Source organism: Felis catus, chromosome E1 (assembly GCF_018350175.1).
Source record: "Felis catus isolate Fca126 chromosome E1, F.catus_Fca126_mat1.0, whole genome shotgun sequence".
Taxonomy (NCBI): Eukaryota; Metazoa; Chordata; class Mammalia; order Carnivora; family Felidae; genus Felis; species Felis catus.
The window spans coordinates 45574186-45590379 of record NC_058381.1 but is presented as its reverse complement, the minus strand read 5'-3'; the positions used below and the strand labels follow the sequence as shown (position 1 = coordinate 45590379).

General features: G+C 41.4%; 1 protein-coding gene across 11 annotated transcripts in view; it reads right to left on the bottom strand.

Annotated features, from left to right (window-relative positions):
• TLK2 (tousled like kinase 2) overlaps positions 1-16194 on the bottom strand; it is a 114481-nt gene that overhangs the window by 2999 nt on the left and 95288 nt on the right. For all 11 annotated transcript variants that reach the window (XM_019818056.3, XM_023244581.2, XM_045045077.1 and 8 more), the window contains 5 exons: positions 12073-12162; positions 8655-8824; positions 7070-7208; positions 2972-3083; positions 917-1024 (listed from right to left, as the gene is read on the bottom strand). In XM_019818056.3, coding sequence (XP_019673615.1) covers positions 917-1024; positions 2972-3083; positions 7070-7208; positions 8655-8824; positions 12073-12162 — 619 coding nt within the window. The remainder of the gene's footprint in view (positions 1-916; positions 1025-2971; positions 3084-7069; positions 7209-8654; positions 8825-12072; positions 12163-16194) is intronic.

Here is a 16194-nt window from a genome sequence, read left to right as displayed (position 1 = left end):
ACTCCCCTCTGTTCTGCCTGTTCTATGGATCTCCTGAGCTTGTCCTCACATCTGAGCTTCGTGCGCTTCTCTGCCCAAAATATTCTTCTCCCCGGGCACCTGGGTGGCTCAGTCAGTTAAGCGACCCACTCTTGATTCTGGCTCAGGGCATGATCTCACAATTCGTGGAACTGAGCCCGAGCTGGGACTGTGCACTGACACCACGGAGCCTGCTTGGGATTCTCTCTCCCTGTCTCTGCACCTCTCCTGCTCGCACTCGTGTGCTCTCTCTCAAAAATAAACAAACTTAGGGGTGCCTAGGTGGCTCAGTCGGTTGAGCGTCTGACTCTTGGCTTCAGCTCAGGTCATGATCTCAGGGTTCATGAGTTCGAGCCCTGCGTGGGGCTCTCTGCTGACAGCATGGAGCCTGCCTGGCATTCTCTCTCTCCCTCTCTCTCTGCCCCTCCTCTGCTCTGTCTCTCAAAATAAATAAACTTAAAAAAAAAAAATCTTCTCCCAAATCTACACAGGGCTCCCACCATCACGTTATTCAAGACTGCTCAAAAACATCACTTCCTGCTCCCACACCCCCGTACCCTCCCTTTCTTTTTCTTCATAATCTCTATCACCATCTGAGATGGAACCGTTGTTAGTTACTGTTCGTCTCACCTGGTGGAACAGAACCTCCTAGCAGGCAGGGAACTTGTCTGTACTTCATTGCTACACACTCACCGTTCCCTCTCTATGACTTAGTACAGTGTCTAGTACTCGACAGGCACTCGGTAAGTATCTGTTGTAGGAGAGCGGGTGAAGAGGGTAAAGGTTTGAAAAAATACACATTTAGAAGGGGGAGAAGGCTTTTAATGACTCTTGAATTTTGTACTGATAATCCAGAAAACAGCAGTTGTTTCCTGCTGACCAGTAGGTCAAAACTTACCTTTGCTTCAGGTGTTACTACTGGCTTTGGCGGGAACTGCACTTCAGTAGCTTTAAGAATAGTATTTTCTTGTAGAATGTCTTGCTGGGACTGGTTATGGCCAAAAGGCTATCAGATAAAAACGAAACAAACAAAGGTGGGCCTGTGGTTAAAATTAAAGAGAACACAATTCAAAACCATAGTGAAGGGAAAGGAGAAGATCTGCTTTGATGAGAACTGCTAGAAAGAACTTCGGAGATGGTCTCCTCGCTCTCTTTTTATAGGTAAGGGGTGGAAAGGGTCAGAGCTTAAGTACTAACAAGCTCACGGTCCAGCACGGAGGTTAAGGCAGGGCTGGCACTGGAAGCAGCGTCTGCCACAGGATAATACCTCTGTTGAGGTTTGCTGACAACAAAAACCATCCTAGGAGGAACCGGCAACCTCTTCTGCCCTGAGTGACAACTGTAGGCTTAAGTAGTACACATGTGTGCCACTGGCAGACCCAAGACCCAGATAAAGACAGATGGAAAAGGAAGTAAACAGGAGACGGAATAAGAACAGGCGCGTGGAATAAAAGCTGGGGTTACTTAGCGGCTTCATCTGTGCCCCAATGTGCCATTTTCTAATAGCCTTAAAATACAAATTCAAGTTTAGTGTCATCTCTACAATGTTTCTACTAAGAGATCACAATTCTTTCTACATAACCTCTAGCAACATTATCAGCAGTACTTCCTCATTATCAGAGAGTATAAATAATAATTAACTCCTACTTGGGATGCCTGACTGGCTCAGTCAGTGGAGCACCCAACTCTTGATGTTGGGCCCATGAGTTCGAGCCCAACGTTGGGTGTAGAGGTTACTTAAAAATAAAACCTAATAATAATAATAATAATAATAATAATAATAATAATAATAATAATATAATTAACCATTACTGGCTCTGAAGTTTCCCCATATTACAAAGGGTAAGATACAGAAACAAAGACCAAGGGGCGCCTGGGTGGCTCTGTCAGTTAAGCATCCAACTTCAGCTCAGGTCATAATCTCATGGCTTGTGAGTTCGAGCCCCAGGTCAGGCTCTGCGCTGATAGTTCAGAGCCTGAAGCCTGCTTCAGATTCTGTGTCTTCCTCTCTCTCGGCCCCTCCCCCACTCACACTCTGTCTCTCTCTCAAAAATAAAAAAGAAAAGAAAAGAAAAGAAAAGAAAAGAAAAGAAAAGAAAAGAAAAGAAAAGAAAAGAGAAGAAAAGAAAAAAGAAAAGAAAAGAAACAAAGACCAAGGAGAAGTTAAAGAGGAAGCTGAAATCTAAATTAAGAGCTTGGTGTAGGGATTGTAACAAAAGTATTAAGAGTCCAGGGGAGTCGCAGAACCCCCAAATGGCTTATACTCACAACCTACACTGTTGGAACCACCTACAAATTTTGATTATTTATAACACACTGACAGCAAAAATACGGCTATATGTGCCCTGTATCCTAGTATGTATGTTTACCCTAAGGGAGCATTCTCATAAGGAAAACATAAATGTGAACAATTCATTAGGTACAGTTCACTACCTAGGTTATTAGGTGTCCAAATGACCTATCACCTTGATCCAGAGGTAACAGATGGTGAATATTTTCTAACACTACATCTCCCCAGTACAGAAGATAGAAACCACGCTTTTATTAATAATAGCTTTAACTACTGGGGTAGCTGGGAATGAAGACCCCTGTAGATTTTCCAAATTCCAGTCCATGGGACCCTGAAGAATGCCTCCTGGGACAACTGTATATTTGAAATAAACCAGGTCATATAATTCCTTATACATATTATCAGAATCAAAACCGATCCTGGATCTAATTGAAAACGGTAAAAATGTATGTTTTTCAATAGCCCAGTGAAATTCATTAGGTACTCTGTTGAAAAGTTCTGCTTATGCATAAAGCTGTTATTGTTGTCTGTGTTTTCCTCAAACCACATCCAAAAGTTCTGTATAACCAAACGATTAATTCCAGGAGAATAACGGACACCATGCCAGTGCATACATATGCCACCCAAGCCAGGTATCAAGCCACCACATCCGACCTTCCTTACCTTCCTTCCATAAAGACACTGGTAAAAGATCACACCCACTGACCAGACGTCAACTTTATTTGAGATCTTTGGTGGCTCTTTCCCAACCACAAAACACTCTGGTGGTAAATACCTGGGACAAAAGGAAAATAAAATGACTGTATAAATCTAGGACATATACAAAAAGGCAAAGTAGAAGACCTTGTGGGAAATAAAAATATCTCAATTTTAACTGAAATTTAGACGAAAAAGCGACTTGGGCCTTGCTGGGGAAAGTCCGTGAGAAAACACTGCAACTTAAGGAGGCAGCATGTCCTAAAAGCCTTAAAATACATTTCTCAGTTCACCGAGAGAGGCAAATATTCTCCCCCTGGCCCCTGTTTCACCCACCACAGCATCTTTTCCCAGGGTTGCGCCAAATAGGAGTGTCATTCAACAAGTTCCAAAAAGGAGGGGGAACACAAAAGAAGTGCATTCCCTTTTATAAGAGCTGCAGCAACAAACATCAAAACAGAACTTGAAGTGGTGTGGGTTTGCTTTCATGTTGGCTGAGAAAGAGGACTGTCTCTAAAATAACTATGTTAGAAGTCCAAAGGAGGCGGGGGGGGGGGGGGTGCCTGGGTGGCTCAGTCTGTTGAGTGTCCAACTTTGGCTCAGGTTATGATCTTGCAGTTCATGGGTTCGAGCCCCGCATAAGGTTCTCTGCTGTCAGCACAGAGCCCGCTTTGGATCCTCTGCCCCCTCTCTCTTTGCCCCTGCCCTGCTTGCACACACGCTCTCACTCTAAAATGAACAAACATTTAAAAAAAATAATAAAAGTCCAAATGAATTCAGAACCCAGTATTAATCTCTGAGGGGAGGGGCTGTCTGCCTTCATAAGGTAGCTCTCTTTGTAAAATCTGGACTGGGAATAACTACAAAATATAATAAATGGTGATACTACAGTCCAAATTATCAAAGGGTATTTTGTGTTGCCCACTTGAAGGGTGATCAGGGGCTTCCTGAGGGCTTCCTGAAGACTAACAAATAGGGGAGAAAAAGCCCACCAAACTAGTAGTTAGCACAACTCAATCCTCATCTGAATTCCTTCCCTCCCCACCCACTCCTGGCTTGGAAAAAGACTGGCTGCACAGCCAACCACACCAAATTGTATGGTGTGGAAGGTAAGTGCCTCTTGGCATTTAGGAAACCAAGCAAATACGCTTCCACTCACTGCCTGGGGTCTTAGCCATGGCACAGCTGGAAGGCAGCATTCTGAAGATAACAGATCGATTTTTGCAGATTTCATGCTGGCAAAATCAATTCTGTGAAAAATTCTTTATTTTAGACCCTGCTGTGCTTCCGGCATAAAAATCTAAACTTACAACTCGAAGGGGGCCACAAGAGCTGAGAGGAAGAAAATGTTCCATGATGGGCTTTTTTCTTTTCTTTTAAAAAAGTTTAGTCTTATGTTCTTGTTTCTTATTTATTTATTTTTAACAGACATTTGGGGATGATTAAGACCACTGACCTACATTATTACTTCACAGTGAAAACTGTTAGCCAAAACACACACTGAACTCATGAAGTGGGGAAAAAAGCAAAGTAACAAGAATATAGGAAAAAGAATAAAAAGAACAGCTCTTCCAAATGTCACTAAAACCTCCCTGAACCTGACTTTTCACGGTTCTTGATTCTTTAACATACATAATTTAAATATGATCTTGCATAAACAACGAATAGAAACTTGGTTCCAAAATGATCATTTTAATGTATTTATAACTCTTGTGGAGGTGGTAGAGAAGGACAGAAGTTGTTGAATTTGTCCAAATGATGAGTAATAATTTAGCCAAATATTCACAGTACAAAAGACATTGATTTAAAAAAAAAAAAAAAAAAAAGACGTTGACTGCCACTTGACAGTATCAGTCTGGAAAAGTCACTTTCTAGGTCTCAGTTTCCCCATGTATAAATGAAGAAATAAACTAGTTCTTCACCCAAATAATACTGACAATAATAAGCACTCTAATTCCCTATCAAGGACTTCGGGAGAGAGTAGAGGACGGTTCTATGATATTGCACGAAATTATGTTTAAAAACATAATTGCATATTCTGTCACAATAGAATCATCCTACAGAAACAGGATTCTCAGGGCCTAATCTATAGGTCATTTATTTATAAGTAGTATTGAGGGCACCTGGCTGGCTCAGTCAGTGGAGCATGCGCTGATCTCACGATTATGAGTTCGAGCCCCCATGCTGGGTATAGAGATTACTTAAGAATAAAATATTTTTTTAAAAAAGTAGTATTCAATGTAGGAGAATTCTACCAAACACTGCAACTACCAAAATACTGCAAACCGTTGCCTAGAATTTGTTATGTCTTCCCACCCTGTTTGTATCGATCCTCTAGGACCTAAGAGGATGACATATGAGGAGTGTGATTATGACAATGCTTAGCACTACCAATATGGAGATTTTTTAAACCTTCAGAGGAACCCACAGAATTAAGTTTTCTCAGTAGCCCCCTTTTTACCTCTCTTTTTGTTATGAAAATAATCTCCAAATATCATCTAAAGTAGAAAGAACAGTAAAATGAACCCCCAAGTAACCATCATTGAGCTTCAATAATTATCAACACGGGGCCAATCTCTGTTCATATACACCCCTCCCCCCACCAACAGATTACTCTGAAGCAAATCCCAAACATCACATAATTATTATTTAAATTCCAACCACTGAATTTTTATAGCTCAGCAAATACAGCAATAGGTAGCAATGAGAAAATGAACTGAACACAAAAAGGCTTAACTTTTTATAAGAACAAGTTACCAAACAAAAAAGCTAAAATCTAAGTTTCAGTGAATTTATATAGCAGAGGTATAGACCTGTTTCCAGAATTTCCAACAACAGATATTTTTGTGCCATTTAGTGACAGGAACACTAACCCACAATAACCACCATAGTAAATAAACACTGTAAATGTAGCTTCTATTTTAAACCCAGGATCTCAAAGGTTTAATTTAGGGACTGATTTTCACTATAGGTACCATCTCCACAAAAAATAAGGAGCAATGAAGAGTAGGAATTTTGTGCACATGATGCTTTTCTAAGGATTTGATGGATTCTCTAATATACATAATTTACATATGATCAGACTGATGAGAATAAAGCTCATCCTGTGGGCTGTAAATGATACTCTCCCTTCTCTGTCTGCTTCCAATCAACGCCCTCATTCCCAGGCAGTCAGTATTCTGCTAAGGCCTAGGGCCCTCCAGTCTCAAAGTTAAGTGATCTGACCAACTGACCCTGGGGTTTAATATATGTGGGACTTCTATGCCGCCCCCAACCTCAGTTTGGAATCAAATGTCCAATTGGCAGCTTTCTGTTACCACCTCAGAAGGAAAAAGAAAGCTCTGTTAACACACCTTTACAATCACAAAGTGAGTTGTTTGGGCTGTAGGTATCTTTTATGGCTCCTGCTGTCAAAAGCAGGCAGAAATAAGAGGTCATGGAATAAGCAGGCAGAGCTAGCTGGGGTAGGGTGGTGGTGGGGAGACGAGTGACAACAGATGGGAAGAAATGTGGCTCAAAACATTTTAGAACATGGCTGATGGGTACGGATAAATTTCTTTGCAAACTGTGCCCACTTTTTTCCTGTTTAGATTTCAAGGGATGCTGGGGTTACTTTACATACTGATCTTTGTAACTTCTTAGTTCTTGACAGGGCATCATCTGTAGGCAGCTCTAGAAATGAATCCCTCATCCCATTAACCCATAACAAGAGACCTACATTTGTACTGAAAAAAATTTAGGGCCATTCTTTAAATACACAGGAGCAATCTCGTTCTCTCCCTACTCCATAGGGCCAGCTCTAAAGAAACACACAACTCCAACACCTGGCCATATATAATCTCTCTCAATAGTTTTCAAGAAAGGAAAGAAAAATTAAGACAAGTTAATATAAATACAGAGAGTCAAACGGCCGAAAAGGCAGTGATATTTGGGGAGGAAAATCTACTTTGGTTTACTGCATTTTGCCTAAGACAGGATGTAGATATTAATGATCAATTACCAACATTTCAGTATAGCACAGCCATATCTCCACCAGCCAACCTGGCAGATCTCCCAGATACCTACCAATAAGTACCAGCACCTTGTGACGTTAGCTCCATGCCATCCACTGAATTGTAGCTATCATCATCCATGATCTTGGAAAGACCAAAATCTGTGATTTTTATCTCTCCACATGCTGTACCATTTACTAAAAGAATATTACCTAAAAAGATGAAAATCTTCATGAATAAAAAGAGACTTACTAATTAAGAGAAAAGTTCAAGGTAAAACAGACAAGAAGGGGACAAGTGAACTCAAACTCTCGCAAGTAATAGCAAACATCTAAATTCGTGGAATAAAATGATCTGGACTCTGGATGCTAGAGGAGAGTCCTCAGTGTCTGGCTGCAAACTTCCATTTTCCAAGAATCACCTGCTAGATGTGCCAAAACCACCACTATGAGCAGTGGAAAAAAAATAGCAACTCGCCAAAGTAAAATATCACTTGGACGGCTGGTCAAAAATGGTGGGAAAGTTTCATCTGAGCTTTCAGTAACAATCTCTAAACCACCCTGTTTAGAACAGTAGTTTCAGGACTGGGGGGGGGGGGGGGGGGAACCCACACAAGGGAATCAAAACTAGTACCACAGTGCCACCTACAGCTCCTATGATGGGAAAATGTATTAGATTCAGTGCTGGAAAACCCAATAACACAAATAGCTGTTGTTTTAAAAACCACTTCATTATAATGACTTTTTTTTGTCATTTGAATTGTATTAGAACATTAAAGAATAGTAAATAGTGAGATTTAATACGTAGCTACCAGTAGAGGAAAGCAGAGTTAACAACTGTGCCCACCAGGAGGTAAATGGGAACCATCTTCCCAACACCCAAGCCAAAGCTGGTTCCAGCTGTCTACAGAGAACATATGCACACTTCTAAAAAACAACTGAGGATGATGACAAAAAAAAACAGAGGTGGGGCGCCTGGGTGGCTCAGTCGGTTAAGCGTCCCACTTCAGCTCAGGTCATAATCTCATGGTTTGTGGGTTAGAGCCCCACACCGGGCTCTGTGCTGACAGCTCGGAGCCTGGAGCCTGCTTCAGATTCTGTGTCTCCCTCCCTCTCTGCCCCTTCCCTGCTTGCACTGCCTCTCTATCGTGAAAATAAAGAAACATTTAAAAACAAAAACAAAAAAAACAGAGGTAAAAAGTCTAACTGCCCTCTACTGTTTGCTGAGGACTACTGAAATTAGATAGTAACCATACAAGAAGATGTAAATCTGTTCGAATTTAATGAAATGGGAGGCATACCTGCAAAATAAGTCATTAATTTGGAGGCACTTTCGTCGAAAAGACTTGGACTAGAGGACTACTATGTAGTGTGAAATGGAGCTCACCCAGAGCAGGCCTTGCTAAATCGGTCTGACATGGTGACCCGCCCTGGCTCTACAGACAAGGGCATCGTTTCTCCAGAGCATTTCATCCGACTTATCCTCTCAAACCCAGCATTGTGTGGCTGGGCCTCTTTCATTCCCACACCTACCCAGGCAAAGCCAGATATTACTAGGCCTTCTAGGCTCCTGCCACATTCTCTAACTTTATCAGATTAGAAGTCACTTTTAAGATCAGAGAAAAGCCATCAATACTGTCACCTAAAAGTCAGACATACCTGGTTTGAGGTCATAGTGTATGATGGGAGGTTTTATTTCATTTAAGTACTTTAAAGCATTCACAATCTGCATGATAATGGACCGGGCCTCTTTCTCCGACATTAATTTGTGCTGTTTCAGGTAGAAGTCCAGATCATTTCCCTCACAGTACTCTAATACTGTACAAAACCTAAAGACAAATAAACCAACATTTGACTGTGGGAAACAGCAAGCAAATCAAGACTAACTAAACCAGCCCCAGCGAAAACTTTAATTAGCTTCTTGCTCTGTTCTTTAGTCCTGAAAATACTCTTCTATTCTTTATTCAGTATTAGCTACCTGAGTGTTTGCCAGGAAGGAAACGGCTTTCTCTCCTGGTGAAGAGCCTTCACACCCTCCACACTGGACTCTGTTGTGCTACAATTCGCCCACGCATACCTCTTCTTAAATCTAGTCTATAAGAACACTGACAAGAACTGTAATGTACTTAAGCTAGGTTATCTTTCTAGAGGGGTCTCCTACACATTTCCACACCGTGCTCCAGTTCTAAACAAGCATATGGTACTCAAGCATACAAGTCTCAATGCAAACATTTCAAATGATCCTAAGCGCTGACAGTGAGAAAAAATCTAGGGTTTGCCCACGTCCCAAGAACTGGTTTCATGTCATGTCTCCTGGTAGTTTGGCACAATACTGTATATAATTGCTTTTTGCTAAACACAAGAGAACTTTTAAAAGTACAGTATCTGTTGTTCTAACAAATATGCTATTGCATAGTGTGAGTTTTTTCCTTCACTTATATCAATTCATCATATAGACCCAAATTTAAAACTACATACCATTTGTGGCATGAAGGGTCATGTGTCTATCTTCTAAGGGAACTGTAAACTGAAGTAAGGATTCCTGAATTGTTTGAGTACTCCTGAGAGATGAAGACCTTTTAAACAGTCCTAAGCTGTGACAATACGGTTGTATCACTCAGGATCTAGCCAGGAAATAAAAACCACCTGAGTATTTAAAACAGAGAAGTTTTAGCTCAGGGAATTGATCACATGGATGATGGAAGAGCTGAGAGGATAAACTGGCCAGTGAGGCACCCCAGAGATCATCCAGAACAGGAAGCCATTAGCACCCTAGGGCCAAAGGGCGGAGATGGTGCAACCTGAACCCAGGGTCACCAAGAGAGACTGGAATCACAGCGGGGAGGGGGAGGAGTGTCCCTACCCACCACCATCTCGGTCTCCCCAGTGGCTGAGCCCAGCTGAACAACAACTGACACCGGAGCCTGGCAGAACAGCCTACAAGGGTCATCTTCCCTAAGATGCAGAGCAGGGTAAGGGTGAGGAGCAGACCTGAGAGCTAACAGGCTCAGGACTAGAGAGGACTAGGAGGCCTCTGGGAAATCTGAGGCCTTCAAAAAGCACTGCGATGAAAGGCGGACATACACCGTCCTGCGGGATCCCCAAACTGAGCAGCTTGTGTTTTCTATGAAGCATATTAGGGCATGTTAGCACCCTATTTGAGAATGAATATCAAAAATTTATAGATTCTCTGATCTAAGATATAGATTCTCATGTTTAGTGGAGGTATTTTTTGACCCAAGTGCAAGCTTAAAATAAAATGTCACTTTAACACCCAAACAACTCTCAGAAGATTTTCTAACATGATGGTGAAAAGTCACCACATACACAATAGGAAGAACAAAATAAACAACTCAAGAATAGCACACAACCAAGTCAATTTCTTAGATCAGTTAAAAGTATATATACAATTTGAAACCATAGATAATCTAAGTCATTCTCCTTATTTTTGAAATGTTTTTGTTATTGGGTGGGGGGCAGTCTACCTAGTATTCAAGGAATTTAATCACCCTTGGAAACCTGTTCTCTTAACCAGATATTCTTCTAAACCCCATCCACGCTAAACACACACTGACTATGCCTGGTCCGAGGGCCACCCTTCTGGAAAGGGGTCATCCCTGAGCAGATGGAAAAAGGGATGGTACACATTTCCAAAGGGAATGAAGGTCTCTCCCTTTGGGAAACATTTCTAAATGTGGGGTGGTTCTTGGCATAGCAGTCTCTGAGACACCTGCTGTTTAGAATAGGCCTGAATGCCTAGAATCACCCGGAAGGCTAAGAGGGAACACCTGCCGACCAGACTCTGAAGTTCAGACTCCTACAGAGAAAACATTTCCAAACGCTGAAATATTCCTAAACTCCTGGGTAAACCCAGAGGTGACAGAGCTTACCTTACCCAGTAATAAAATACAACAATGCCTAACAGTATTAAAGATCTTGGGCAAGTCATTTCACTTCTCTGGGCCTCAAATTTCCATCTATAAAATAAAGCTGAACTGAGATCCCTTCCAACTCTAACATCCCACATGCCTGTGAGGCTATGTTTTCAGGGCAGCACTGGGTTATGCCTTCATTTGTGCCACATTCGTTCCCATTCTATGATAAAATCACATTGCTGGTACTTCTTTAAAAGGCCCATCACGGTTCATCAGAATCTCTGGGGTGGGGCAGAGGCTCTCTTGTATAGTCCACACCCACTGGGGCACGTCAGAGGCAGCTGGCACCAACTTGTGACAGTTACCAAGAGCTGACAGTTAATTTTCAGGAATTTTATGAGTTGGTTATTAAGCCACTGGTAGGATGCAAGGACAAACAAAAGGTGGTTTATTCATACAATGGAATATATTTGGTCGTAAAAAGGAATGAAGTACTAATATATGTTACAATAAAAAACCTTGAAAAAACATCATCTCAAATAAAAGCAGCCAGTCAGAAGACTCCAGATACTACATGAGTGATTCCTATACAAGTCCAAAATAGGAAAGCTATAGAGACCAAAAAAAAAAGACTAGTGGCTGCTTAGGGCTGGGAGTGGGGTGGTGGTGGGGTGGAAGAATAAGGGGGTGACAGCAAAAGGTATGGGGTTTCTTTTTGAGGTAGTGAAAATGTCCTAAAAATGACTATGGCAAAAAAAAAAAAAAAAAAATGACTATGGCAATGATTGCAGATCTGTGAATATACTAAAGGCCTTGAACTGTTTACTTCAAGTGGGTGAACTATATGGCATTTAAATTATATCTCAATAAAGCTTTTTTTTTTTAAGTTAGTAGCTTGAAATTGGACCTGTTGAGAAATTTGTTATCACAGAAATTGTCAAATACTACATATTAGCCCTATTCCGACCCCCACCAAGCTGGTTGTTAAACATTAACCAGCACACAACTATACAAGTCCTGTGGCTAAGAGATGTGTTGCTGACCCAAACATGAATTCACACACGATCATTTGCCCATAAATACATACACTTGACTCCCTCAGAGAGTATTTCCTTGACCCAGATTTAAGCTCCATTTCATGAGTAGTCAACACACTGGAAGAAAACAACATAACTGCTAAGCTAAAATGTCACGGCACTTACGAGTCAGTGTCCAGTGAAAAGTAATCATACAGCTTAACTATTCTGGGATGATCCAGTTCTTTGTGAATCCGGTATTCCCTACATGCGTGCCTGTAAACAAAGTGGAAAATTAACATTTTGTATTTTGGACTGTCTTTTAGACCTCTAAAAGGATACTTCTACACATTCTCTCATTTTTCCTTGCTTCTGCCTATTCATTCCATTCAGATCTGGCTGGCTCTGTATCTTTCCTCATCCTGTTTTCACTATTGGTATCCACCAATCTGTTGAGAAAATAGTAGGTGCTCAAATATCATTGAATGAATGGATGCCGACCGTTTCAAGTTCACTCTATCACAATCTCACCTGTTTTATATTTATACCCATATATCGAAGCTTTAAAAATTATAAAGACAGCTTTTTCTCTCTCCTCAAAAACTTAGGATCTCTAAGTGTTTATATCCTGGGGATACATCAAGGAAATCAATTTTAGCATGTAAACTCCTTGGGTAAAAGGATCACTGACTGTACAAGGCAATTAGTAGTATTCTGTATTTGTTTTTAAACTCTCCTTACAAAAAGAACTTAAAGGGCTATCAGCTTGACTTTCTTTTAAGAAAATGTGAATCTGATAGAAAATTATGAAGCCCTAGTTTTCTTGGAATGAGAATCTACATATATGCAAATTAACATCTTTTTATTAAATACTTTTCCAATTTCAAATCACTTAATGAGATTAGGAACAAAAATATACTACATAATCCGACATATTCACTGAGTTTTAAAAGACTAGAACGTGTTTATTCAATGTAATTACTAATAATTTTTAAGGTAGTTCTTATTTACAAAGAGAAGAACAGAAAATTCTTGTATTTTAAGTAATCCGGCACCATTTAGCTTGGGGCATTTTCTTATAAGGCAAGATCAGAAAAGAGAAACTTTCCAGAGTATGGTAAAATATAATCAGGTGATGTTTTCTGAAACTGGTGTGTCCCAGTATGTCAAAAATACACAGAAAGTACTCAACTAAAAGAAAAGATGAGGAAATGATCAGGGCAAGGAGGAGAGAGGAACAAGAATCTAAAAGTAATTAAAATCTATTTTTCCCGAATGGAAACTGAGCCTGACTGAGCTTGTTTTTCAAGCTGCCACTTTTAGCAGTTTTTGCTTCTTGTGATACTTCATTTCATCATCTTTATGTCTTTCCGAACAGAAAAGACATGCCAAGCACTTAGGCAGAGAAGTGTCAGGACACCACTACCCTGGGACCTGGAAACCTGGCTGCAAGAGTCCCAGCTGTGTAACGCCACTTCTCTGGGCTTCCCCGACGCTGCACAGGATTGGAGGTTTCCGAGGACGCTCCCTGCAGACGCAGGCCTCCAGAGCCCCGGTGCAGACCCTGAGCAAATGTAGCTCTGGCCCAGCTCCTCATTCCACCTAAGCAGCATCACATGTGTCCTTTTCGTATATCAAGATCCCACCCAATAGTTCGTTCAGTAAAATTCAGACGATGCTGTTAACAAAAACCAAGTTTAGAAAGCTAGGGACTAACCAGATAACCCTCAAGTCATTTCTTCCTCTAACATACTAAAAATCTACAATTCTCTGCCCTTCTGTTGTAACTTTTTGGTTTTGTTGTGCATTTCAGGGCAGAGACCGATTTCTCCCTCAAGGTACAAGAAACAGAGGCAAGTAAAGGAGGCAAAACTTAAGAACCAAAGGAAGGGTCAAAGTCCTCCCCAACTAACGGCATTTGCTGTGTCACTGAGCACACTCCCTCAGCATCATGTGAAGCTCTAAGCCCGTTTCTCGAGCTTCATCGGGCAAGGCCGTGGCTCTTTCCACATCCCTCGCATGTTCAACTTTTAATTTAGCATCCAAAGGATTAACGCACTACAGAAAGCTTAATTAGAAACGGGAAGAATCTTATCCGCTCATGTGTTAGTCTTTTACTCTTTTATAAGTGGATATACATTCAATAGGCTTACAAAATGACTTTATCCTAAGAAATTAGAAGACCATCATATGTAAGTGTATACTAACTCAGATAAAATGATTTCTGTGGACAGCTTTATATGAAAGGTTTCCTACTGTGGAGTTTTTAATATGTTATTTGGGGGAGTCAAAGAAATCTTGTTAAAAAAAAGGGATCTTATAATACCTACTAATGCTTTAATAATGCAAAAGTAAAATAATCAGTTTGCTTTTCGTTTGTGGAGGAAGGAGAAGAAAGGAGGTGCAGAGCAGAACTCAAAATTAAACAAAACAACAACCTTTTGAGTTCTTCCTTCTTTCTTAATAAAGACTCAAATAAATGTCTTTATTCCAGATGGGACTGCGAAGTCACTCCCATGAAAGTAAAAGCAATCAGAGACGTTACTATGCAGGATAGCAGCATTTTCATATTTTATAATGTTACCATAACACTAAAGTGTACCACTTTTTAGTTTAATACTAAATTTTTAAAGCACTGCCTAAAATCTGTTATATGTTTGATATACGCCTCTGTAAGTTCCAAGGAGTTAATGACATTTTGCTAATTCACTATCATCTGTATAGCCTGTATTCATCAGTATGATTTCATTATAAGCAAAATCTTTCAAAGAAAGGTGAAAGTGTGTAAGAATTTCTCCCTAGGTTTGAGCAAAGGTCTTAAGAACTTGGCACGCTCCCTCCCCATGTGTCTGTCTGTCAGCTGGGAAATGGCCCCTGCAGAGACGGCTCCACAGAAGGTACTTGGGTGCCATGATTCCCACCTCTGGTGAGGAAATGAAGAGTAGAAAGGTACCACCATGAGCCTGGAGCGGGACCAGTAAAGAGCTCAGAAAGCTGAGATGCCCCCTTCACTTGCTCTAGGACTCTGCCTGGTAGAGAAACGTGAGGAACATGCCCAATCTCTACCCACCAGCACTCAAAGCAGCTTGCCAGATGTGTCACAGAGGTACAAGGTCCAGGCTTCGACCCCTCATTGTTTCAAAAGGCTAAGGTGGGCAGCACCCCACCAGCAGTCATCACAGTAATCCTCAGTAGAGTTCTCTTTAGGGCCAGCCTAAGAGCTGGACGCTGCAACTAGGCAAAGTATGTGCAAATCCCAGCACAGGAACCACCTTCTCAAGGTTAATCAAGGCTGGCCCCTCATAAAGTCAAGTGGTTTAGAGTGGTCAGGTCACACATAAGATACAGAACAGGCTCCAAGGATAGCTGGAGAGCATTTTTAAAGAGAAGCAAGTACCATTCCAACTCCCTGCGCACTCTGAGAGTCTCAATGTAAGGGGGACATTTCGCGTTTCTAACTGGTCAGAGCAACATGTGGCTTCCTTCTCTGAAGTGCTCCTGGCATTCACTGTGGCATATGCCATTCGTCCCTGAACGCCAAGTGACTGGAATGTGCTTGTAATAATGTAACTGTTCCTCAGAAGCATCTGGACTGCAGCTGCCTGTCACGTAAGATACACAGACAAGGTGCCATGCATAAAGCACACCTCATCCCTTTTGCTACCTCCGCTAAGCCCAATTTCTCTTAACGCCACAGGAACCTTCACTTCTCCAGTGCTGAGTGCCATCCAGCACAGAATGGGGGGGCGGCGGAGGGGAGGGGAGGTTCCTGGACCCCTGATAAGGAACATGTATACAGCAAGAGTTGCCTTGGTCTATGAACCAGTGGCCAAGAACCACTGATGATGTAGAAATGTTTTACTTTTCCCTTGAGATTTAGAAGCCAACTGAAAGGCTATTTCAGGGGTGCCTGGGTGGCTCAGTCGGTTAAGCGTCTGACTTGATTTTGGCTCAGGTCATGATCTCGTGGTTTGTGGGTGCAAGTCCTGCATCTGGCTCTGTGCTGATGGCGCGGAGCCTGCTTGGAATTCTCCCTCTTTCTCTGCCCCTTCGCCACTTGCACCCCCCCTCTCAAAATAAAATAAACTTTAAAAAAAAAAAAAAAAGGGCTACTTCAAAGTCCACTGCTTTTTTTCCCTTCAAAGTACAACCTGTAAGAAAAAAAAAAACACAACTGCTCTCATAGAAAGGAGGTGAGTTTACATTAAAAGTGGTTATCTTCTCCTTCCGGGGTCAGGACATGTCTAATTCAGTGCTTTTACCTACAACAAGGAAACAATACTAAGCCCAGTGGGGATCCTAACAGCA